Source organism: Zalophus californianus, chromosome 10 (genome assembly GCF_009762305.2).
Source record: "Zalophus californianus isolate mZalCal1 chromosome 10, mZalCal1.pri.v2, whole genome shotgun sequence".
Taxonomy (NCBI): Eukaryota; Metazoa; Chordata; class Mammalia; order Carnivora; family Otariidae; genus Zalophus; species Zalophus californianus.
Genome location: NC_045604.1, coordinates 33,796,946 through 33,821,545, shown reverse-complemented (window position 1 = coordinate 33,821,545; position 24,600 = coordinate 33,796,946). Strand labels below are relative to the sequence as shown.

The 24,600-nt window shown below is 40.5% G+C and overlaps 1 protein-coding gene across 6 annotated transcripts in view; it reads right to left on the bottom strand.

The window, feature by feature from the left end:
* Positions 1 to 24,600, bottom strand: part of CR1L (complement C3b/C4b receptor 1 like) — an 80,171-nt gene that overhangs the window by 42,082 nt on the left and 13,489 nt on the right. For all 6 annotated transcript variants that reach the window (XM_027613093.2, XM_027613094.2, XM_035722424.1 and 3 more), the window contains exons 4-11: positions 21,067 to 21,152; positions 15,276 to 15,674; positions 14,368 to 14,544; positions 14,173 to 14,275; positions 5,999 to 6,084; positions 3,761 to 3,988; positions 1,398 to 1,577; positions 448 to 547 (exon numbers count right to left, since the gene is read on the bottom strand). In XM_027613093.2, coding sequence (XP_027468894.2) covers positions 448 to 547; positions 1,398 to 1,577; positions 3,761 to 3,988; positions 5,999 to 6,084; positions 14,173 to 14,275; positions 14,368 to 14,544; positions 15,276 to 15,674; positions 21,067 to 21,152 — 1,359 coding nt within the window. The remainder of the gene's footprint in view (positions 1 to 447; positions 548 to 1,397; positions 1,578 to 3,760; positions 3,989 to 5,998; positions 6,085 to 14,172; positions 14,276 to 14,367; positions 14,545 to 15,275; positions 15,675 to 21,066; positions 21,153 to 24,600) is intronic.

The following is a 24,600-nucleotide window of genomic DNA, read 5'->3' as shown; positions in this document are numbered from 1 at the left end:
CTTGGTGTACATGTTAAAATTACTTTTCCCAGAGCTACTGCATCATTAAGACTTCCTCTCCAATCCCTACTTCAAGGTCCTCCAACTCGCTATAGTACTTGCTAATCTTAGTTAAGAATGTTGCCTGCATTGTTCTGCTAGCATTTCTCCTTTTACTCATTTAGCAAGCTGGTCCTTTTTATCCAGTGAATATCTTACCAGGTTTCACATGTATTACCTTCAGCAGGAGCCTGGTGCCCTCCCCTCATTAAAATACAAGTAGAGATTGCTACTTCTTTTTTATATTCCTTTGTCCATATGCCAATGTTCAAGCTACCATCTCTACCCAGAAGTCCTTATTGCTAACTTTTTGAAGTGCAGGTGATAGTCTAGTCTGCCTGTGTCAGACCAGGTCAGAGAGAGTATTGTTCTGGAACCCATATCCTAGTGATAGTGCTCTCAACTCACCCTTCATTACAAGAATAATGAACTGTTGATCCAAACTGGGTATCCGTGTTTATATGTACCATGCCATTGAAGGGTTCTGGTGGAGCTTCACATGATTTTCCTATGGGAAACAAGCAGAATTTGGGGCTATGTGTAGAGTTCAATTTACCTTTGTTTTTAAGGTTCAGCCCAGAGTGTAGCATACTGAACAGCCTATATACTTCTGATTGCTCCACAGAAATGACCACTTTGAGGAAATTCACCATACAAGCTCAGAATCAAGCAGCTACAGAGCACTGCTTTTTAAAAGACTACTCCTGAATCTGAATCTCCCAATAAAAGTCATTTATGGATAAATAATTATTTTCTCATCCCATCAGCCTAAATTAACAGCCTCACAATTTGGGATTTCCCCTCCATCTGGGTTAGCCAAGCACCGTTCACTGTGACCTACATAATTTTCCTTGGTGTCCCTATTTCATTCATTTCCAGGTTTTAGCCATCAAAGATCAACACCAGTGATTGGAAATTTCCCCTGGGATTCCTTTTGTGAGAGACATTCCTGTGACATGAATATCGAGTCAAGGCACAGACTCCAGGCAATAAGAAAGGCTGACTGACAGGGCGCCTGGGTGGCTCAGTCATTAGGCGTCTACCTTTGGCTCAGGTCATGATCCCAGGGTCCTGGGATCGAGCCCCGCATTGGGCTCCCTGCTCGGTGGGGAGTCTGCTTCTCCCTCTCCCACTCTCCCTACTTGTGTTCCTTCTCACGCTGTGTCTTTCTCTGTCAAATAAATAAATAAATCTTAAGAAAAAAAAAAAAGAAGGAAAGGCTGACCGATAAAGTCTACCTTCCATTTAAATGCCTTGGGCAAACCTAGATGTCTTGCCTACAAAATTTGAACAAATTAAATTGGATCCCACAGAGGCCTTGACATACGTGAAGGAGCTCCCAGGATGGCATTACTCACGTCTACAGATACCTTCGGCACTCGACCAGACCAAGTTTTCTAAGCAGGTGATAGAAAACATATCCTCAAAATACCCAGGGGAACATTCATAATTCAAAGATGTTCCAATCGGAAACTCAGACTCATCAGTCAGGGTTGTAGGTTTGGCAAACGGAAACTCTTCCGGGGCTTTGCAGTAACCTGGAGAGCAAAACCATAGGAATACCACAGTGAACAGAGTGATTTCCACCCTACTTCCTCATTCTTTCCAATGAAACTGGTAGATGGGCTCAGAGAAACAGAGACTTACAATAATGGCAAAAGGTTTTCTTCCCCTTCAAGTTACTTTAGGATGGTGCTTTCCAACAGCATCTACTCATCAGGAAATTTTTTACTACTTGGAAGACTATTCACCTTTCTGGCCTCTCTGCTCTTGTTTCACCGAAGCAAGAATTTTAGCTAATGGTTTCATGTGTCAGACCTATTAGACTTGCCTGTGTTTGGGTTAACCATTCTTATTCTCATTTCTTGGTGTTAATATACTCATGTATATCAACACATATTTTACCTTTATTCCTCCCCACCTCCTTCTCAGGGTGTCTACCATAAGCAGCCTCTCTGGCTCTAAATAGCAGTCACTGCTTGTAGTGGGTTGAATGATGTTCCCCAAAAGGTACATCCATCCAGGACCTCACCATGGAATCTTACTTGGAATAAGGGTCTTTTCAGCTGTAATTAAGGTAACACTCGGAAGATGAAATGAGATTTTTGAAAGGTATTTAAAAATTGTTTACTTCCTTGATATAGTCTATTTAAAATCAATTGATATTTGTAATGCTACTGCTTTTGGCATAAATATTTATATATATATTTCCTTTTCTTTCTGTGGATTGCTTTCGCTTAGTGTTTTATAAGGAGCTTTTAATAGTGTGATTGGGGGATTAAAATTTCTAAGTAAAAAAGAAAAAAAAAAGATAAGATTGTCCTGAATTACCAGGGTGGGCCCTAAATACAGTGATAGGTGGTATCTATAAGAGAAAGGACAGGGACATTTGATACACAGAGACACAGGGGAGAAGGCCGTGTGAAGACAGAGGCAGGGATTGGAATGATGTGTCTACAAGCCAAAGAATGCCAGGAGACCAGAAGCTGAGAGAGGCAAAGGATTCTCCTTTAGAGTCATAGGAGGGAATGCAGCCCTGCCAACACCTTGATTTCAGACTTTTAGCCCTCAGATCTGTGAAAGAACACATTTCTCTTGTTTTAAGCCATTTAGTTTGTGGTAATTTTATGGCAGCCCTAGGAAACTACTGACCATTCTCATTTTGATGCTAAGCCAGATATTTAAGAACAATGACAAAACAGACTAAGCCATTGAGCAGCTTTGTCTAAGCAGCTATGTCTTATTAGTGGAAGGGTAGATTGCGTGCTACATATTTTGAATAGAGTCTGTACTCAACTATCTCCTTTTTGGAGGAGACTGCTTCTATTTGCCCATTCAATATGCATGGCTGTTGGCCTAGGCCACTTCATTTAAAGAAATCTCACTGGATTCTAATATAACCATCCAGCTGGAATGGGAGGGACACCAAAGAAAGGTTAAATGCCTTTCATCATGTGTTGCCTTTTCTCATTGGCTTGCTTTTCTCTCTCATGTGGTATTCCAAGCCTGGTGCCACGTTCCCAGTATACTCCCGCTTCCACCTTGGGAAGGCCTACGGTCAGGCCTCAAGAACCAGGTAACCTCCAGTCTTTAGGAAGAAAAAGCCTCTTCCTTTTTTGTATTCTTCCTTGAGCTGATCTTTCCTTGCTTCTAACATTCAGAATGGAAAAGTTCAAGGACAAAGATTAAGGTGGGTCTCAGAAGCCAGGTGACAAATGGGCATACTTTGAGTCAAGGTCTTAAGCTACCAAGGTCGAGTCTTTTTGGTTACTTAGCCTATTTAGCATAGGACTAGCTAAAGCCTTAGCTAAATAACATCCACATTGCCAGTTTGATCCTTTGCATGCCCATGAACTTGCGGGGAGTGTATATCAGTTATCCTGGCATTGGTTAGTGATCATACCAGTTGTTCTCAAGTCCTCTCCAAAGAAAATGTATTTCTTCTTGATTTATACACAATGCTTACTAATTTCCCCTCACCCTTTCCTTTTTCCTCTTACCCCACTCTGTTCACCACTGCACCAGCAAGAAGAGTTACTCACATCTTACTACTCAAACACAGCTTGGCACTGTTGGACTCATCTGTTTTAACTATGGCATGCAACTCTGACATTTTCACTTATGACAATGTTAAACTCACAAACAAACACCATAATTTTATGGAAATATGAAGGATCTTGGCCAGATGTTCTGAATCCATTCGGGGTACATGGGTACTAACCAGCAGGACCAGCAGGTTCACAGCGAGGGGCAGGGCCGCTCCAAATCCCCCTCCCTTGACCGTCACTTGTGCAGCGGATGGTGCTCTCCCCGATGAGGTTGAAGGTCATCCCTCTGGCTGGGTGGTGGTCACACGTGTAAGTAATGTCCTTTCCATAGGGAATGTCTCCCTGAGAAGTTCCAGTGTAGTGCCCGTTAAGGATAGAGGGAGGATTTGGGCAAAAGATTTCTGGAAAAAACACAAGTGCTATAAGTTACATTAAAATGTTTATATTTTTAATCTGAGTTGATTCCACAATTATGAGATATGCTGTGACTGTGCTGTCAATTAAATAATTAACTCTCAAAAGAGTATAAACCACAAAATAAATACATTAGGTCTCTGTTGAGATGCTTCTGAATAAAATGGCACTGAAATCAAAGCCCAGAAGGGACTTAATCATCCTGAACTCTTTGGAGAGTTAAGATTTCTGGATAATTGAGAGCTCATTCTTTTAAAATAGACAACAGTCTTCTTAACTCCAATGAGAAGAAAATCAACCATTTAATAAGAAAGTTATCGATCAATTCAACAGGAATTTTTTGAGGACCTATTTTAAGTACTATCTTAAGCACAAGACAGAGAAAATCTTTTTTGACATCAAGGATCTTCACCCCAGAGAGATCTTTCAAAATATATTATACATGTACTATTTGTCTATCACTGATTTAATCTTTTCTTGATGACTCGAGGCTGTTATGCTCAAAAACAAAATGGATGGTTATAGTAATGCCATCACAATGAGTGAAACATCACAATGGTCCTATACACGATCCAGAAGATGCAGAAATGTTACGACTTTTGAGATATTTATTAGCTTTTACAGGTTTTTTTTTCTCATTGCAGAAATACACATTTCTTCTTTTGAGCATAACTGTCTGGAGGTATTCCTTTCCCTTTCTGATTTGATCTGTATTTGGGAGAGGATACCGCAGCTTAAAGAATTATGAACAATCAAAAGGTGGAATAGCTTAACCAATGTTTACACTCTAGTAAGTGATTTTTGGTGTCATCTGGGTTCATGGGAGTATTTTTTCTTTCTTTCCTTCATGCTTCTTAACTATATTCCAGGAAAGTGAAGATTTTCAAATAGCTGACTTTCAGATACGAAGGATGTAATTATTGAGTTTCATTATATAAATCAATACAAAATTTCCAAATGACTTTAGAGCAAAGTATTCATGTGAAAACATTCTATTATAAACACATATGTTTCAATAGCTATGATCAGAAGATGAAACAACATCCTGTTTGATTTCATGAAGAAATAAATGGGCAGATTGAACATATTAGTAGTGTTTCTGTATTTAACACATTATATTTCTGTCCTCTTAAAAACAATTATAAACAACAGGAAAGCAAGGTCTTAGTCTTTCTTTGTTGCAAGGAAACAACTTCTTTACAGGTGTATTCCCAATGTCGAATTATTTTATTGCATTACCCTATTTTTTTTGTAATAACACTTGGTATTGTCTGAAATAGTCTATGTGTTTGCTTGCCATTATTTTTAAAGATTTAGTTATTTCAAGGGAGAGGGAGAGAGAGAGAGCACAAACAGGAAAGGCAGAGGGGGAGGAAAGAGACTCTTAAGCAGACTCTGAGTTCAGCTCTGAGCTTAATGTGGGGCTCAATCCCATGACCCTGAGACTGAGACCAGAGCCAAAACCAAGAGTCTGACGCTTAACTGACCTTGCCACCCAGGAGTCCCTGTTTGTTTTTTTTTTTTTTTTTTTTTTTTTGTCTTTCCCTCTACACAAGAATATAAACAACATGAAAGCAGGGTCCTAGTCTGTTTTGTTTACAGCTGTATTCCCAATGTCTACAAGACTTGTTGGCACATAGCAGGTGCTCAAAATTATTTGTCAAAAGAATGAGGCTAGAAATGAATAGCTGATCGAGACAAAGATAGAAAAGCTATCATTTTTGACAGGAAAAATGCTTCAGGCTCTAAATTTCCCTCTATCTATGAAGTATTTCTCTCCATTTGTAGCACACATTATACTTATAAACATTTATAGGATGATCCCCAAAACACATGATGAAACAATCCTTGCAACAAAGAGAGATGTCGATCCAAAGTGAAGATCAACAAAGGGGCAAATATTAGGTAATTTTACAGGCAAAACACATTAAATGAACAAACAAGCAAACAAAATATGGAGGGAGGTGCCGACCTGAACAGGCATTCTTTGTACTCACGTTCACACACAGGAACACTGTGACTCCAAAGGCTTTCCGTTCCAACCAAGACGCAGTAACTAGCAGAACTGCCCTTTAAATGGAACCTGAGGAATAAAAGTCGCAGTGACTGGGTGAGTGCACCGTTTCTCTCTCCTGTTCTGCTGAAATACAGTTTAATGCCTCAGTTAAATCCTAGGGGGAAAAGCCCAGCTCGTTGGCTTTCCCAGCTGATAGAGGCTCTAAAATCAAAACATTTGGCAGGATTGTGGTTTCCATTGAGGATAGAGCAATAACAACAGTGTCTGGTCATCTCAGGAGGTCATCTGTCCCGCCTGCCCTCAGACAGCTCCCTGTCTCTGTAAGGAGCTCTGTTCTCTAGGGCACACCATAGTACTTTCCTCTCTAGTGGCTCAGGAGGAAAATGACTCCCGATTCGAGCAGGTCAATCAGGGAAAGTGAGGAAAGACAGCAGAGAGTGCTGTTTTGGGTCAAAACTTTTGGAATGCTCCTGAATGACGCCTGTGGCATATCCACATTAGTGATGAGTCAAGCCAAATTATCTAGGACAAATAAGAAAAGGTGAGAAGAGAGGATTCTTTGGAGGCCCATCCTCCTAAAACATCTGGCTTATTGTCAGAGCAGCAGCTGCCTGGATTGCCTCCAGGACTTTGTTGGGTGACAGATATTTGCTGCCTGCCAAGGGATCCTCATAATATATTGAGGACACCTGCTCTGTCATCCATGATTTTTACCTGTCATCCATGATTTTTAATTTTGCCTCTAAAATTACCTAATCTTTGCCCCTTTGTTGATCTTCACTTTGGATGTGTGTTGGAACATAATACCAAGGTCATTAAGATTCCCATAAATAGTTCATGACAGAGGGGGGCAAGATGGTGGCAGAGTAATGGACCTCGTTTCATCTGGTCTCTTGAATTTAGCAGGATAGCTATCAAACCATTCTGAACACACACAAATTCAACTGAGATGTAAGACGATTTATCTGGATCTCCACAAGCAGAAAAATGACTACTTTTTTACAAAGTAGGAGGTGCAGAACCTTGAATCCTTGGGGGAAATATCCTAAGATAAGCAGAGGGGGAGGAAGCCTCCAAAAGCCAGTCGCTGGAAAGTGATATAACACCAGAGCAAAAAAATCGGGACCCTTGGAAATCTACTCTAGTGAAAGGCATCCCCTTCTGAAAAGGGCACAGGGGGCGAATAGGGCAGAATTCTAGGTGGATCACTGTGGTCTCAGGATTCCAGAAGACTCAGAAAGAATGGGGGAGCCCAAACCAATAGAGTGCCCAAGCAGTGGAGCGAGGACACTGGTTATGGTCAGGGAGCCCAGAGGGGAATTTTTGCTCCAGGCACCATAAACTGTGAGCTGAGCCGGTAGGGAGACCGCCCTCTGCCTAAGCACCCTGAAAAGGACTAGAAGGTGCGGGCTGTCTAACATCTTAGGGGAGATATAGAATGGCTTGTGTCCATGACAGGGACAGCTCTCAGGGCAGTGTGGCCCACGAGGAGATGGTGGGGCGGCACCCAGCGTGACCTAGGAACTTTGGAGGAGGGTGCACGTGCGAGCCCAGGGCCACTGGCAGTTGAGGAGTCACAAAGCACTGAGGCACTCGAGGTTCCCTGTGACTCCCCTGGGAGAGGTGCTGTGGGCATGAATTGCGTGAGTCTGTGGAGTTTAGGACATGCCCAGGTGGAGATGGATTGATCTGGAGTATTTGTTGAGGCAGAGGGGACGACAACATTGTGGCACTGGGCCAGAAATTACCCCACGGCCACGTATGCTCTGACCCTCTAAAGAGAAGCAGAGAAGCAGAAAGACACCAGGGAACCAAAGCCATGCAGCCAACCAGCTCACATTAAGCCCATCCCCCTGACAAGGGGTGGGGTAAATCCACGAGGCAAAGAAGCCTGTGGAGCTGAGCAGCAGGCCCCTCCCCCAGAAGACAGACTGGAAGAACAGGTAAATGATAAGCTTATTTCCGCACAAGACTGTAAAACTTCAGGGCCAGGAGAAAATAATATAGGGAGCTCCAGGTGTTCCCTCACAACTCGCTTATACTTCAGGCTAAAATTTTACATTTCTTTTTTAGTTTCTTTTCTTATTTTCTTTTTTTTTTTACTAACCCTGCCCCTGTTTCAAATAGATTCTTATTTCCCAACCTATGTTTTTAAGTTGTTTCTTAACTTTTTTTTTCACATATATGTTTTATAGATTTATGCCCCATACTAGCCCGTTTTTCACTCTATTCAATTTTATCTTGATATATATGTAAGTTCTGATTTCTTTACAATTTTGGGATATAGTGTCTTCTAACACACAGACCAAAAATCAAGCAGGAATGAGCAGATCACCCTGCTGTGTCCACCCTGAGAGATTATAATCGCTCTCCCCGCCCCCACTCTTTTTTTCCCCTCTTTCTTTTCTCTTTCTTTTTTATTGTTTTGGATCATCTTGGCTTTGGTGGTGTATCTGTGGTAGCTTTTGACCACTTTGTATTTTTTCTAAGGTGCATTTTGCTTGGGGGTTGTGATTGATATTTTGGACTCTGTACATTCCCTCAAACATCCCTCAACAGAATGACAAGGAGGAGCTCCCAACAAAGAAAAGAACCAGAGACAGTGTCCTCTGCCACAGATCTAATGGATACGGATACAGGCAAGAAGTCAGAGATAGACTTCAGGGTAGGAATCATGAAGTCAATAGCTGGGCTTGAGAAAAGCATCAGTGACAATATAGAATCTGTGAGGGCAGAAATGAGATCTAATCAGGCTGAACTTAAAAATGCTATGAATGAGATGCAGTCTAACCTGGATACTCTAACAGTCAAGGTAAATGAAGCAGAAGAACAAATTAGTGATCTAGGAAAGGAAGGAAGCTGAGGAAGATAGAGATAGGCAACTAGTAGCCCATTGGAACAGACTTAGACAATGATGCCATGAAATGTTCCAATATCAGAATTATTGGGATCCCTGAGGGGGTGGAGAGAGAGAGAGAGAAAGAGAGAGAGAGGACTAGAAGGTATATTTGAGCAAATCATAGCTGAAAACTTCCCTAATCTGGGGAAGGAAACAGGCATTCGTGTCCAAGAGGCAGAGAGGACCCCATCCAAAATCAATAAAAATAGATCAATGCCCCAACATATAATAGTGAAGCTTGCAAATCTTAGAGCCAAGGAAGCTATCCTGAGAATAGCTAGGGGAAAGAGATTTCTTACATATGGAGGGAGGAATAACATCCGAATAACATCAGACCTATCCACAGAGACCTGGCAAGCCAGAAAGGGCTGGCAAGACATATTCAGGGTAGTAAATGAGAAGAACATGCAGCCAAGAATACTTTATCCAGCAAGGCTGTCATTCAGAATGGACGGAGAGATAAAGAGCATCCAGGACTGGCAGAAACTGAAAGAATATGTGACCACCAAGCCAGCCCTGCAAGAAATATTAACGGGGATTCTATAAAAGAAGAAAGACCTCAAGAGTAATGTAGACCAGAAATTAACAGAGATAATCTATAGAAACGGGGACTTTAGAGGCAATACAATGACACTAAATTCATATTTTTCAATAGTTACTCTCAATGTGAATGGGCTGAATGCTCCATCAAAAGGCATAGGGTTTCAGATTGGATAAAAAAGCAGGACCCATCCATATGCTATCTACAAAAGACTCATTTTGGACCTAAAGGCACCTCCAGATTGAAAGTAAGGGCATGGAAACCATTTATTATGCTAGTGGTCCTCAAAAGAGAGCTGGGGTAGCAATTCTCATATCAGACAAAGTAGATTTTAAGCCAAACACTGTAGTAAGAGATGTAGAAGGACACTATATCATACTTAAAGGGTCTAGCCAACAAAGAAATATAATAATTGTAATTATCTATGCCCCCAATGCGGGAGCAGCCAACTACATAAACCAACTTTTAACCAAAATAAAGAATCATATTGATAATAATACCTTAGTAGTAGGAGACTTCAACACTCCACTCACAGCATTAGAAAGATCATCTAAGCCAAAGATCAACAAAGAAACAAGAGCTTTGAAGGGCACATTGGACCAAATGGACTTCGTACATATATAGAGAACTTTCCATCCTAAAACAAAAGAATACTCATTCTTCTCGAGTGCACATGGAACCTTCTCCAGAATAGATCACATACTGGGTCACAAATGAGGTCTCAACCGATACCAAAAGATTGAGATTATTCCCTGCATATCTTCAGACCACAATGCATTGAAACTGGAACTCAACCACAAGGGAAAATTTGGAAGGAATGCAAACATTGGAGGTTAAAAAGCATCCTGCTAAAGAATGAATGGGTCAACCAAGAAATTAAAGAGGAACTTAAAACAAATCATGCAAACCAATGAAAATGAAAACACATCGGTTCAGAACCTACGGGATACTGCAAAGGCAGTCCTCAGAGGGAAGTACATAGCCATCCAAGCCTCTCTCAAAAAATCAGAAAAATCCCAAATGCACAAGCTAAGCTTATACCTAAAGGATATGGAGAAAGAACAGCAAATAAAGCCTAAACCAAGCAGGAGAATAGAAATAATAAAGATTAGAGCAGAAATCAATGAAATAGAAACTAGAAGAACAGTAGAACAGATCAACGAAATTAGAAGCTGGTTCTTCGAAAGAATTAAAAAGATAAATAAACCTCTGGCCAGACTTATTCAAAAGAAAAGAGAATGGACCCAAATTAATAAAATCATGAATGAAAGGGGAGAAATCACAACCAATACCAAGGAAATAGAGACAATTATTAGAACTTATTACCAGCAGCTATATGCCAACAAACTAGGCAATCTGGAAGAAATGGATGCATTCCTGGACACTTATAAACTACCAAGGCTGAAAGAGGAAGAAATAGACAATCTGAACAGACCAATAGCCAGCAAGGAAATTGAAACAGTAATCAAAAACCTCCTAAAAAACAAGAGTCTAGGGCCAGATGGCTTCCCAGGGGAATTCCACCAAACATTTAAAGAAGAAATCATGCCTATTCTACTGAAGCTGTTCCAAAAAATAGAAACGGAAGTAAAACTTCCAAACTCATTTTATGAGGCCAGCATTACCATGATCCCAAAACCAGACAAAGACCCCATCAAAAAGGAGAATTACAGACCAATATCCCTGATGAGCATGGATGCCCAAATACTCAACAAGATCCTAGCCATTAGGATCCAACAGTACATTAAAAGAATTATTCACCATGACCAGGTGGAGTTTATTCCTGGGATGCAAGGGTGGTTCAACATTTGCAAATCAATCAACGTGACTGATCACATTAACAAAAGAAGAGACAAGAACCATATGATCCTCTCAATTGATGCAGAAAAAACATTCAACAAAATTCAGCATCCTTTCCTGATTAAAACTCTTCAAAATATACGGATGGAGGGAACATACCTCAATATCATAAAAGCCATCTATAAAAAGCCCACAGCAAATATCATTATCAATGGGGAAAAACCGAGAGCTTTTCCCTTAACGTCAGGAACATGACAGGGATGCCCACTCTCACCACTTTTGTTCAACATAGTACTAGAAGTCCTAGCAACAGCAATCAGACAACAAAAAGAAATGAAAGGCATTGAAATGGGCAAAGAAGAAGTCAAACTATCTCTCTTCACAGATGACATGATACTTTATGTGGAAAAACCCGATAGACTCCACTGCCAAATTACTAGAACTCATACAGCAATTCAGCAAAATGGCAGGATACAAAATCAATGCACAGAAATCAGTTGCATTTCTGTACACTAACAATGTGACTGAAGAAAGAGAAATTAAGGAATCGATTCCATTTAATATAACACCAAAAACCAAAAGATACCTAGGAATAAACCTAACCAAAGAGGTAAAGGATCTATACTCTAGAAACTACAGAACACTTATGAAAGAAATTGAGGAAGACACAAAGAGATGGAAAAACATTCCAAGCTCATGGATTGGAAGAATGAACATTGTGAAACTGTCCATGCTGCCCAGAGCAATCTACACTTTCAAAGCAATCCCTATCAAATTACCATCGACATTTTTCACAGAACTGAAACAAACAATCCTAGAATTTGTATGGAACCAGAAAAGACCCCGAATCACCAGGGGATTGTTGAAAAAGAAAACCAAAGCTGGGGGCAGCACAATGTCTGATTTCAAGCTATATTACAAAGCTGTGATCATCAAGACAGCATGGTATTGGCATAAAAACAGACGCATAGATCAATGGAAAAGAATAGAGATCCCAGAAATGGACCCTCAACTCTATGGTCAACTAATCTTCGACAGATCAGGAAAGAATATTCAATGGAAAGAAGACAGTCTCTTCAATAAATGGTGCTGGGAAAATTGGACAGCCACATGCAGAAGAATGAAACTGGACCATTTTCTTACACCATACACAAAGATAAACTCAAAATGGATGAAAGACCTAAATGTGAGCAGGAATCCATCAAAATCCTAGAGGAGAATGAAAGCAGTAACCTCTTCGACATTGGCCATGGCTGCTTCTTTCAAGACATATCGCTAAAGGCAAGGGAAATAAAAGCAAAAATGAACTTTTGGGATTTCATCAAGATTAAAAGCTTTTGCACACAAAGGAAACAATCAACAAAACTAAGAGGCAACTGACAGAATGGGAGAAGAGATTTGCAAATGACATTACAGATAAAGGGCTTGTACCCAAGATTTATAAAGAACTTATCAAACTCAACACCCAAAAAACAAATAATCCAGTCAGTAAACGGGCAGAAGACATGAACAGACACTTCTCCAAAGAAGACATACAAATGTCTAACAGACACAAGAATAAGTGTTCAACATTAGTAGCCATCAGGGAAATACAAATCAAAACCACATTGAGATACCACCTTACACCAGTCAGAATGGCAAAAATTAACAAGACAGGAAACAACAAGTATTGGCAGGATGTGGAGAAAGGGGAACCCTCTTACCTTGTTGCTGGGAATGCAAACTGGTGCAGCCACTCTGGAAAACAGTATGGCGGTTCCTCAGGATGTTAAAAATAGAGCTACCCTATGGCCCAACAATTGCACTACTGGGTATTTACCCCAAAGATACAGATGTAGTGAAAAGAAGGGTCACATGCACCCCAATGTTCATAGCAGCAATGTCCACAATAGCCAAATTGTGGAAGGAGCCGAGATGCCCTTCAACAGATGAATGGATAAAGAAGATGTGGTTCATATATACAATGGAATATTACTCAGCCATCAGAAAGGATGAATACCTACCATTTGCATCCACATGGAGGGAACTGGAGGGGATTATGCTAGGTAAAATCAGTCAAACAGAGAAAGACAATTATCATATGGTTTCACTCATATGTGGAACATAAGGAATAGGGTGGAGGCCCACAGGGGAAGGGAGGGAAAACTGAATGGGAAGAAATCAGAGAGGGAGACAAACCATGAGAAACTCTGGAATCTGGGAACCAAACTGAGGGCTACAGAAGGGAGTGCAGTAGGGGGATAGGGTAACTGGGTGATGGGTATTAAGGAGGGCAGGTGTGGTGATGAGCAACTAATGAATCGTTGAACACTACATCAAAAGCTAATGAAGTATTATATGTTGGCCAATTGAACATAATAAAAACAAGTTCATGACATTACTGGAAACATGAGCATCAGTCTTCATGTTCCTTCAACACAGACTAATTCTAATTAGATGACATAAAATTGGATTGAAAAATACTCCTATTTACACTTTCGTTCCTATTCCAAATTCCACTATTGATTGGTTTAAAATTGTTTTTTGAAACACTCGTGCGTATGACTTATTTTATAAATAACTTTCTTTGACATACCAACCTTTTTTTTAACAACCGCTCTGCAATATTCATCCCTTCATGCATGCCTACAAATTACTTTTCATTCATACATGTAATGTTTCACCTAAATACTCACGATCTGTTGTTATACCTCTGCTGTTAAACAGTGTGTTTAGCGTTTTTCCTTTCCAAGCACCTGTTGATGGTTCTATCCGGTTCCTACCATACTTCCCAATCACTGTTTCAGATACTAGTCTTTTTGGTACTTCTTTTCCATTAGGCAGCTTGCTCTTTGGATAGACCCCCACTGCCCACCGTGTCAGCATATCAGCATGGAGTACTGAGTCCCCTGTCTCTCTGCCAGGTCACACTCACCCCTCATCACAAACGAAGGACACTTTTGCCCCAAGCTGGAAATTCAGTGGAAAGAGCACACGGCCATTAGGGAGTTGGTCCAGGAAGTCCACACATGATTTCACTAGGAAAACCACCACAACAAGGAAAACAGAAGTAAGACTGCCGGCTGAGGACCAAAAAGATGGATCTGCAAACAGATGAAAGTGGAGGCACCTGCACATCTCGGGACTGCTGGGCTCCAGTCTCCCTGGGGAGTGCAGCGCAGAGAAGCAGCCCCTCGGAGATCATAGCCGGGCTCGCAGCTGTAGAACACTTCGTGCCCGGGGAAGAAATTGGTCTCGTTGCCTGCGGCACGCTTACCGTGCACAATTTCTGGAGGCGGCTGACATACTGTGGAGAGAACAGGTGCCAAGTACCAGTCAGTTATGGGGAAGTGTCTTTTGCTACATTCTAACCCTTCCGAGGAGTTATAGACTCATCATTCAAGGGGAGTTCAGGTGTAACAAAGGAAACCAAATGATACTCCTGCCCCTCCTTTTACTGTTATGGAAGTTCAGAATATGGAAGGGAGGTAGCCAAAGGTCTCACAACTAGTAAGAGGCCGATAATTCAAACTGAGTTCTTCCCGGCGCTAGGTCAAATGTATGGCCAGGCCCCCGGGGGTGCTTTCTTTAGTGCTGGCTAGTCAATATGGAATTATTAGCCCTATTGTAAAGCATTTCTGCGAAGAGTAAATGAGATAAGTCATTTAGAGTGCTTATTGCCCAGCTGACTAAAGAGTGCACCTCAGTTTTCAGGATATCTGAGAGATACTGAAGCTGGTATTTTGCCTTGAGGATTGCTCAGTATGAGAGTCCCAAATGTCTCCTTCCTTGATTGATTAAGCTCCTGCTTTCAAAATGAAAGCACATATACTTAAGTGCACACTCACGCGCACGTGTACAAACACACACACACACACACACACACATACACACACATTTTCTTAATTTCATGCTTCATCCTCCCACATTGACTGCACGGATCACCATGCATTCTTCTCCCAGAACAAACACTGATCTCCTGATCCTCTTGCAACCCATGCCCTTTGTTGGTCCCTTCAAAGCCTCAGTCAGACTCACCCCTAGAACAGCTTGGCAACTCTGGCCCCCATTTGTTTTGGGCTTGGCATTGCACACTGGAGGGTCCTTTAATGACAAAGCCGGGCTTACAGATAAACCTCACAAATTCATGTAAGGAAAATAAGTTTTTGTTCTCAGATACCCTTATTGCATTTTCAATGTCTGGAGGTGTGCATTTATTAGGTATGATGCACTGAGGGGGGGCGCTGCTCCATATGCCAACGCGATTGTCTTTGCTGGTGCAATATATTGATGAGTTGCCCACAAGCTCAAACAGCTTTTTCCCTCTCTGTCCAAGATGGCAGCGGTAGTTTACCACAGTTCCATATGGAAAAAATTCTCTGCTGGTGCTAAAGAAATTTCCATTGGCGATGGCTGGGGGTGGCCCACAAGGAATAGCTGGGAAAAGAGATGGCAACTTAAATAATAGTGAGTCAAAATAACTAGTCAGAGAAATACAATGAGCATCACTATTTTTACACTTGTTATTGGTTTTTAATCTTTGTTAACATGCAGACACATTTTTACAAGGTTGTGATTTTGGTGGGCATAATAGCTTGCCCTCTGCCTTTCCTGCTTATATTATTTCCTATGAGCATATGCTTTTTTTAAAAACAATCCCCATTCCTTTCATCTTAGATAGCTCTTTGATCATATTATCACACCATAGTGTACACAGTTTTCCCCTACTCTTTTCCATTGGCCTTCTTAATTTACGTTTTGTTATTAGCTCAGGATAGCTTTCAAAAGATAAAAAGACCCTTGCTAAAAGAAAAATGGAAGGGGAGAGAAACAACACAGATACACTAGAGTAGGAAATAGAATTCAAACATATTTGCATATGTATAAGAAAATTATATGAAACTGTAGACTATATACGTAATGTTAAACATTTTGAAAATCTAAATGATATGAATGGAAATAGAAATTACCAATATTCATTCAAGAAAATATAGAAAGCTAGAATGGACGAAGAAACTTGTCGGAATAGAAAAAATCTTTTACATAAAATTCTATCAAGTCACTTCCAGGTAATACACACTTCCAAATGAAATTTCAAATGTTTCATGAGATGTAGAAGACAGAAAACTTACCAACTCATTTTATCAAGCTGATGTTTGATATCACAACATGATACCCATGTAGAAGTGATCATATATTAGTCCACAAAACACCCTCAATACTTTTGAAAATGTAGAAGGAGGACATAGCACACTATATTACTATAATGCTATATAACTAGAACTAAGTAACTTTATCTAAAATTCCAAAACACTTGAAATTAAAAATAAGATTTCTTGGGGCTCCTGGGTGACTCAGCCAGCTAAGCATCCAACTCTGGGTTTCCACTTGGGTCATGATCTCAGGGTCCTGGGATTGAACCCCACGTTGTGCTCCGTGCTCAGCGGGGAGTCTGCTTGAGGATTCTCTCTCCCTCCGCACTCTCTCTCCACCCCCACTCGCTCTCTCCTTAAAAAGTAAATCAATCAGGGGCACCTGGGTGGTCAGTCATTAAACATCTGCCTTCGGCTGGGGTCGTGATCCCCAGGTCCTGGGATCGATCCCCGCGTCAGGCTCCCTGCTCCGCGGGAAGCCTGCTTCTCCCTCTCCCACTCCCCCTGCTTGTGTTCCCTCTCTTGCTGTGTCTCTCTGTCAAATAAATAAATCAAATCTTTAAAAAAATAATAAAAAAAGAAAAAATCAATCTTTAAAACAATAAATGAAAATAAAAATTCTTAAGAAGGCTTCTCCTTCCAGTAAGGGTAATCTTAATAATTTAAATCAGACATCAGTCTACCCCCATTTCCTCCCCCCCAAGAAAGGCTATAGATGCTAGATAAATTATAAAATGTATCTGTGAGTACATTAGAAAGCTAATAAACTAGGGACGCATTACTGGACCATGATCTGACAGGAGATAAAAATCCAGGTGACAGTCAGGCATGTAGGCTGCTTTTCTGCTGGAAGGTGAGCTGAACCAGGAGGGGGCATCTGAGTGGTGAGTAGACTTTTGATCATCTCATGGAGTCAAGGAACAAAAACTGGAGTCCAGGTCTTGCAATGTGGAAGCTGTGCTAACACCTTCGGATGCGTCCTGGGACCCCAAAGCCATGGGGCCTGGGACTCAAGATTACTGCAGTTGTTCTGCAAGTACTGTAGGTGGCCCGGAAAAATAACAGTGTCTGAAACTGAATGAAAGTGGTCCCACATTGCGCGTGTCCCCAAGTTTCTGAAGAAATAACAACAAGAATCCTTTCTGAAGAAGGTTTGTCATCTAAGACCTTGAATTCATTTCTGCAGAAAGGTTTTCCAATAAAATTCCACACATACAACGAAGGATCACACGGTACTCAAAAGAGATAAAATCACATGAAGAAGAGCCAGCAGAATCACTGACAATAGAAACTGAACCCTCAGGGCCCCAGATATTGGAGTTTTTGCTCATAGATGTAAAATTGATTTTTTTTAAAGATTTCACTTATTTATTTGACAGAGAGAGACACAAGCGAGAGAGGAAACACAAGCAGGGGGAGTGGGAGAGGGAGTTATGTTTCTCTCTTCAAGGACAAAATATACAAAAACTAAATTTTTGGTGAGAACTAGAAACAATTAAAAATAACAGGGCAAATTTTGAAAGGAACCAAATACAAGTTCTTATCATTGTAAAGCACAGTTACTGAAATTAAGAACCTGATAGAATTAACAGCAGGTCAGACACAGTTTAATAAAAATCAATGAATTGGAGCTAAGACAGAAGGAAACATCCAGAATAAAACACAGAGAGACAAAAGAATCAGAAATACAGCAAAAAGAGCAATAGACTTACAGGATAGAAGGACCAGGCCTCCCCCGTGTGTAAGTGAATTCCCACAATGAGCAGAGGGAGAAATCCGAGCATGAACATTTGAAGTAATGACTGAAAATTTTCCAAAACCGATGAAAGACATCGTTGAACCACGGAGTCCAGAAACCACACAAACTCGAGCAGTACAAATACAAAAACAAACAAACAAACAAACAAACAAACAAACTTTACCCAGGCACATCATAGTATTATTGTAAAAAATCCAAGAGCAATCAATTTGGGAAAAGCAGCCAGAAAAAGAGATGATAACTTTTAAAGAAGCCATTACTTAGAAAAATGTTTAAAGAATCTATCGCCAGAGGACCTACAATACAAAAATGCTAAAGGATCATTTTTTTAGATTGAAGGAAAATAGTGTTATAAAGAACCGATAGAACTGCAATTATGGAGGACGTATAACGGAAATAGTTAACATGTGGATAAGTATAAATAAATACTATTTTTATAAAAACAACAATAGTGTCTTTTGAGATACATATAAAAGTACAAAAATTAACACAGTGAAGGAGAAACAGGATATGATCATCTCAGTAGATCCACAGTGATAAATCAGAATACACATTCATGATAAATCTTTTAGCAAGTTAAGTATAAAAGGGAATTCCCTTAATCAGATAAAGAATATCTCCCAAAAAACCTTCAGTAAACAGCACGCTTTGTATTGACTATTAAAAACTCATTATCAAGGGCGCCTGGGAGGCTCAGTCGGTTAAGCGTCTGCCTTCATTCAGCTCAGGTCATGATCCCAGGGTCCTGGGATCGAGCCCCACATCAGGCTCCCTGCTCAGGAGAGAGCCTGCTTCTCCCTCTCCCTCTGCCACTCCCCCTGCTTGTGTTCTCTCTCTCTTTCTTTCAAATAAATAAATAAAAACTTATAAAAAACCTCATTATCATCGCTTCCATCCAACATTATACTGGAGGTTCTAGCCAATGCAGTCAAGCAAGAGAAATAAATGAAAGATACAAGAAAAAAAAGGATTAAAACATAGGATAATTATTTATCAATGACATGATTATGCAGCATATCCAAAAGAATATACGGATAAACTATTGCTTTTATGAGGAAATTTTGCAAGATCACTGGATCCAAGGTGAAAGGATTGCATATTTAAGAAACAATTAGGAAATGTTACATTCTCCAATATTACATTTCCATGTTTACATTATTTTCTATAATGTAAATTGGCAAATAGTATTGAGAGAAATTAAAGAAGATTTCAAAAATGGGGAAATATATCATGTTCATGAATTTAAAACTCAAAAATGGAAATATGGTAATGGCCCACAAATGGACCTACTGACTCAATAGAAAGCCAATCCAAATTTGAGTAGGATTGTTTGTGTGGAGACTGACAGGCTGATTCTCAATTTTATCTGGAAATGTGAAGGGCCAAGAATCACCAAGTAAATCTTGGAAGAAGTGCACGGTTAGAGGCTATACCACCGGATATCAACTCTTAATATAATGCTACGGTAATGAAGACAGTGTGATAAATCACCCGTGGAACAGAATGCCTCTGAAATGAGACCCACATATACTGTCACCTGATTTATGGGTGTTATACGATTACACTGTGATATACAAGAAATGGTTTTTCTTAAATGGTTTTTTTAAATAAATGATATCATAACAGCAAAGTTATGATTATTCATCAACCAATTCCCAGACTTGAGGGCCTATGGATATAGATCCAGGGCAGCTCAAATAAATAGGAGCTGGGATCTTCTTGAGAAAGCGGGCTGCTACACAGACAAAATGCGTACCAAGTTTCCTCCCACCTTCCCCAAAGAGGCTTGAAGCCGTTCACTGAAGATTAGATAGAGGAGGGGTTACAAAATTAGAAAGATGAAAATATAGGAGTAGGTATAGGTGTCTTATCTTTAAAGAGATCCAGCCAGAGTACTGTTTTGTCATCTAATTTTTTCACATAAAAGTATATAATTAACATCTTTATATGTCATTAATTGCATCTCTATGACATCATGGTTTTTTTTTTTTTTTTGTCTTTTTTAGCTGAATAACATTCCACTGTATGGGTGCATTTCCTTTCCTTCCTCCTCTTCTTCCTCTTCTTCTTCTCCTTGTCCTTTTTTTCTTCCTCTCCTCCTCCTCCCTCGCCTCCTCCTTCCCCTCCACCTCCTCCTCTTCTTTTTTAAGTAGGCTCCTCGCCCCACATGGAGCCCAACATGGCGCTCAAACTCACAACCTTGAGATCAAGATCTGAGCTGAGATCAAGAGTCAGACACTTAACAGACTGAGCCACCCAGGTGCCCCTGGATGTATTTCTTCTAATTCTGCATGGCTCTGTTTTTGTTTCTTAGGGAATTCTCTGTAGTCATTTTTAACATGACTCTTTCTTTCTGGTACTTTCCAAACCATAGTTGGAAACATTTAGGTTACTTTAACATTGTTGCTACTATAAAGAATGAAGCAATGAAAAGTTTATAGTGAACTCCTAGTAAAAATCTGTGTTTATTTCCCAAGTATAAGTTGCAAGAAGTGGGTCAACATATACATGCCCATTTTCAGGCTTATGGTACATGGTGTCTTCCAAGAGGTTTTGTGGAACTCTAAGTATGTACAAGTGTTGATTCATTAACAGCTTCACCAACCTTTGAGAGTATCACCTTAAAAAAATCTTGACTGATTTGCCAAGCAGAATGATTGTTATACTGGGGGTGGCACAATCAACATCATTCTGAATTAATCGAAGGAAAACTAAAGTTTGAAGGCTTTTATGCATTTAAGTCTCCAGATTCAGAAAAGGCACAAGATAAGGAAAAACCTAAGGAAACAGTTGCCAGAAACCCCATAGGTATTGAGGGATAGAATGCACAAAAGGAATTCAATTAAGGTCTGTAGAACTTTAGGGGAAAACTTAGACTCTATTGGTAAAGGTAATAGGAAAGGATATTTCAACTCACTCTCACAAATAGGTGGATTGTTATCCCAGACGACAGTATTGTCTGAGATGATGCATGCAATCGAGGTCTTACCAATAAGTCGGTATCTAGAGGGGAAGAAGAATGAATGTTATTTTCCCTTTTCATTTTCCTACTTAAATTGCTACTTACAAGAGTTTGCAGTCTTGGAGAATTCAGAAGGACAATTTCCTTTTGTCATCGTACTATCTCTTTCCCAAATTGTATGTCTTTATTTGGGCTTCAATTTTTTTCTTCATGGCTTCTAAGCTGAATGGGCTCTCTCCTCTTTATTACTTTAAGCTACGTTTTTGTTTAAACCTAAAGTGTTTACAATTCATCAAACTAGAACCAAAGGAAATCCAAGCAGAAGGAAAAAAGTCGAACACAGATTTCATATTTAAAATGTTAAAGGCAGAAATTCTCACTTCATTCCCCATTCATAACGTCTCATAAACCTACTGTAGAATATTAAAACCAGGATATCGACATAGGTATGAGTCACCAATTTTATTCCAACTTCCTCAGTTTTGTTTGTACTAAATTGTGTGTGTAGGTAAGTGTACTTACATCTATTCAATTTTTTATACAGGCTATTTTTAAGAGCAGTTTTAGGTTCACAGTAATATTGGCCAGAAGATAACAGGGATTTACCACATTACTCCCTTTCCCTAGACATGCATACCTTCCCACATTATCGACACCCCCCACCAGAGTGGTAGATTTGGTTGCAACTGATGAACCTACACTGACACATCATTATCACCTATAGTCCATAGTTTACATTAAGGTTCACTCTTGGTGTTGTACACTCTATGGGTTTGGACAAATATATAAGGACATGTATCCACCCTTACGGTATCTATCACACAGAGTAGTTTCACTGCCCTCAACATCTCTGAGCTCTGCCTATTCCTCTCTCCTTCCTCCCAACCTCCGGCAACTACCAATCTTTTTAATATGTATTTTCTTTTCCAGAATGCCACCTTCCTGGAATCATATAGTATTTAGCCTTTTCAGATTGGATTCTTTCATTTAGTAAAATGTTTTTACGTTTCCTCCATGTCTTTCCATGGCTTGATAGCTCATTTCTGTTTTCCAGAGTGGGTTTACCATTTTTTGTTCCTATCAGCAATGAATGAGTGATCCAGTTCCTCTACATCTATGCTAGCATTTGATGTTTTCACTAGGCTGTACTTTAGCAACTCAGATATGTGTGTACTATTGTTCTATTGTTGTTTTAATGTGCATTTTCCTAATGACTAATGAAGCTGAATATCTTTTCATGTACTTACTTTCCATCGATATATTCTCTTCAGTGAAATGTCTGTTCATGTACATATCGGGTTCAATAGTGTGCCTCCAAATTTCTGTCCTGAAACCTTAGAATCTGACTTCTTTTGGAAATAAGGTCTTGGCAGATATAACAGAGTTAAGGTGAGGTCCTGCCAGATTAGCCCGGGTCCTAATCCAATGACTGGTGTCCTCAGAAGAAGAAGGAAATTTGGACAAGGAGACAGACAGAGGGAAGACAATGTTAACACATACAGAGGCAAAGCCATGTGAGAACAGAGGCAGAGATGGGAGCGATGCGTTTATAGCCAAGGGATGCCAAGGACAGCTGGCAACCACCAGAAGCGAGGAGAAAAGCATGAAATGGATTCTTCCTCAGAGCTCCCAGTGGAACCAACCTGCTGACACCTTGATTTCAGACTTGTTCAATTCTATTCCTAACTTGCTATGAGTTTGTGTCATGAACTGGTTGGTATTGGATTTTGCCAACTGCATTTTCTGAGTCAATTGATAGGAGCATATACATTGTCTTCTTTAGCCTATTTATAGAGTTGATCATGTTGATTGATTTTTGAATGTTGAATCCATCTTGCATACCTGGAGTAATTTCCACTGTGGTCATTGGATGCAGTTCTTTTAATGCATTGTTGGGCTTGATTTGCTAATATTTTATAGATGCTAAAAAAATCTTCAATAAACTATAGAAATCAAGTCCAGCAGTATATAAAAAGGATCATACACAATGACCAACTGGGATTTATTCCAGGTATGCAATTACTAATTTTACAGAGACAGAATTCACAGTTAGTAAGTTCTTTTCTTTCAGTACTTGAACTAGGTGGGCCACTTCCTTCTGGTCTCCATACTTTCAGATAATAAATCCACCACCATTCATATTGTGTTCCCCTATAAGCAGCATGTCCTTTCTCTCTGGTTGCCTCTAAGATTTTTTTCAAGGGAAATTGTAATTACTTACTGAAGCTATTTTATGATGGCTGCTTTAAAATCTTCGTTAGAGAGTTCCAACATCTCCTTCCTCTTGGTACTGGCATCAGTGGATTATCTTTTCTCAGTCGAGTTGTGATTTCCCTGGTTCTTGATGTGACGTGATTTTCTATTGTATCTATTGTATCTATCGGATATGATGTTGTCACTCTTGATCTTATTTAAATCTGTTTTAGCGTGTAACCACCCTCTTTAGGCTAGTGTGTAGATTCTAGCCTACTTTTGTGGGCTTTGGTTCCAATGACCATTTAATTTTCCACTCTTGCAGTGCTATTCTGGTGCTTCATTCTCATGGCTCCACTTAAATTCCCAATGCATCCCTGCTAATGCTGCCTGTAGACAGTGGAGGTGCTTCCTTGAACTGCCTGGTGTCAGTAGTGAGGAATGGGAGATGTTGGGACTTTCGATGGAGAGTAACCTCTCTGGCCTCCTCTGGCTATCTGGGGAGGGTGGAGTTCCCCCTTCATTTGTGTTGTTGCCACCAGGCATGGGAATCATCTATCTGGGCTGCATTTTGCTGCTGGGCATAGAACCAGGAGACACGGGTGTGGGAGGCTGTCTCCTACTGGATGGAGGATCCAGAAACTCTGAACATGGTTTCCCTTCTGCTGCTGGGTTGGTGGCTCCCTGCCATGGGTGTAGGGTCAAGAGACGTTGGGCCTGCAATGTGTTCTTCTGGTGTGTGGAGGGCTGGGACACTGGGTCTCCTGGCATCCATGGTGTGAGTGGAAGGGCCCTCTTACTGCTGGCTTGAAGCCTAGGTGTCACCACCCGAGCTCTGTTGACACTGTCACTGCAGGCAGAATAGGGCCCCCTGCTGCTGGCTAGTATGGGGCAGGAGGTAAAATTGTCATTGAGACTAAAGTCCAGGTCCTCCCATTGATACAACTGTTGGTGGACTGGGACCTGCTGCTTCCCAGGGCTGTGGACATGAGAAGGATAGACTCCCAGTCCCCACCCCTGATTTCTGCTTATGCTGTTCATGTGGGTAGATTGGGCCACTAGAGCCATCAATGTGTCTTCCCAATACATCCTCACTGTGCTACCCTATTCCCAGTCCTATGACCAGAGAATAGGCTTCTCTCTTCCTCTGTCTCTGCTGCTTGTTGCCTATTCGGGGTTGCATTCCTTTCCAGCACCCAGTCTGAGAGATAAAAAGAAAATCCAGGGACCTCACTACTGTGTCATTCTTTAAGTTCTGTGGACCCCCAGTCCATCTTCTTTCCACCTTTCCAAGTC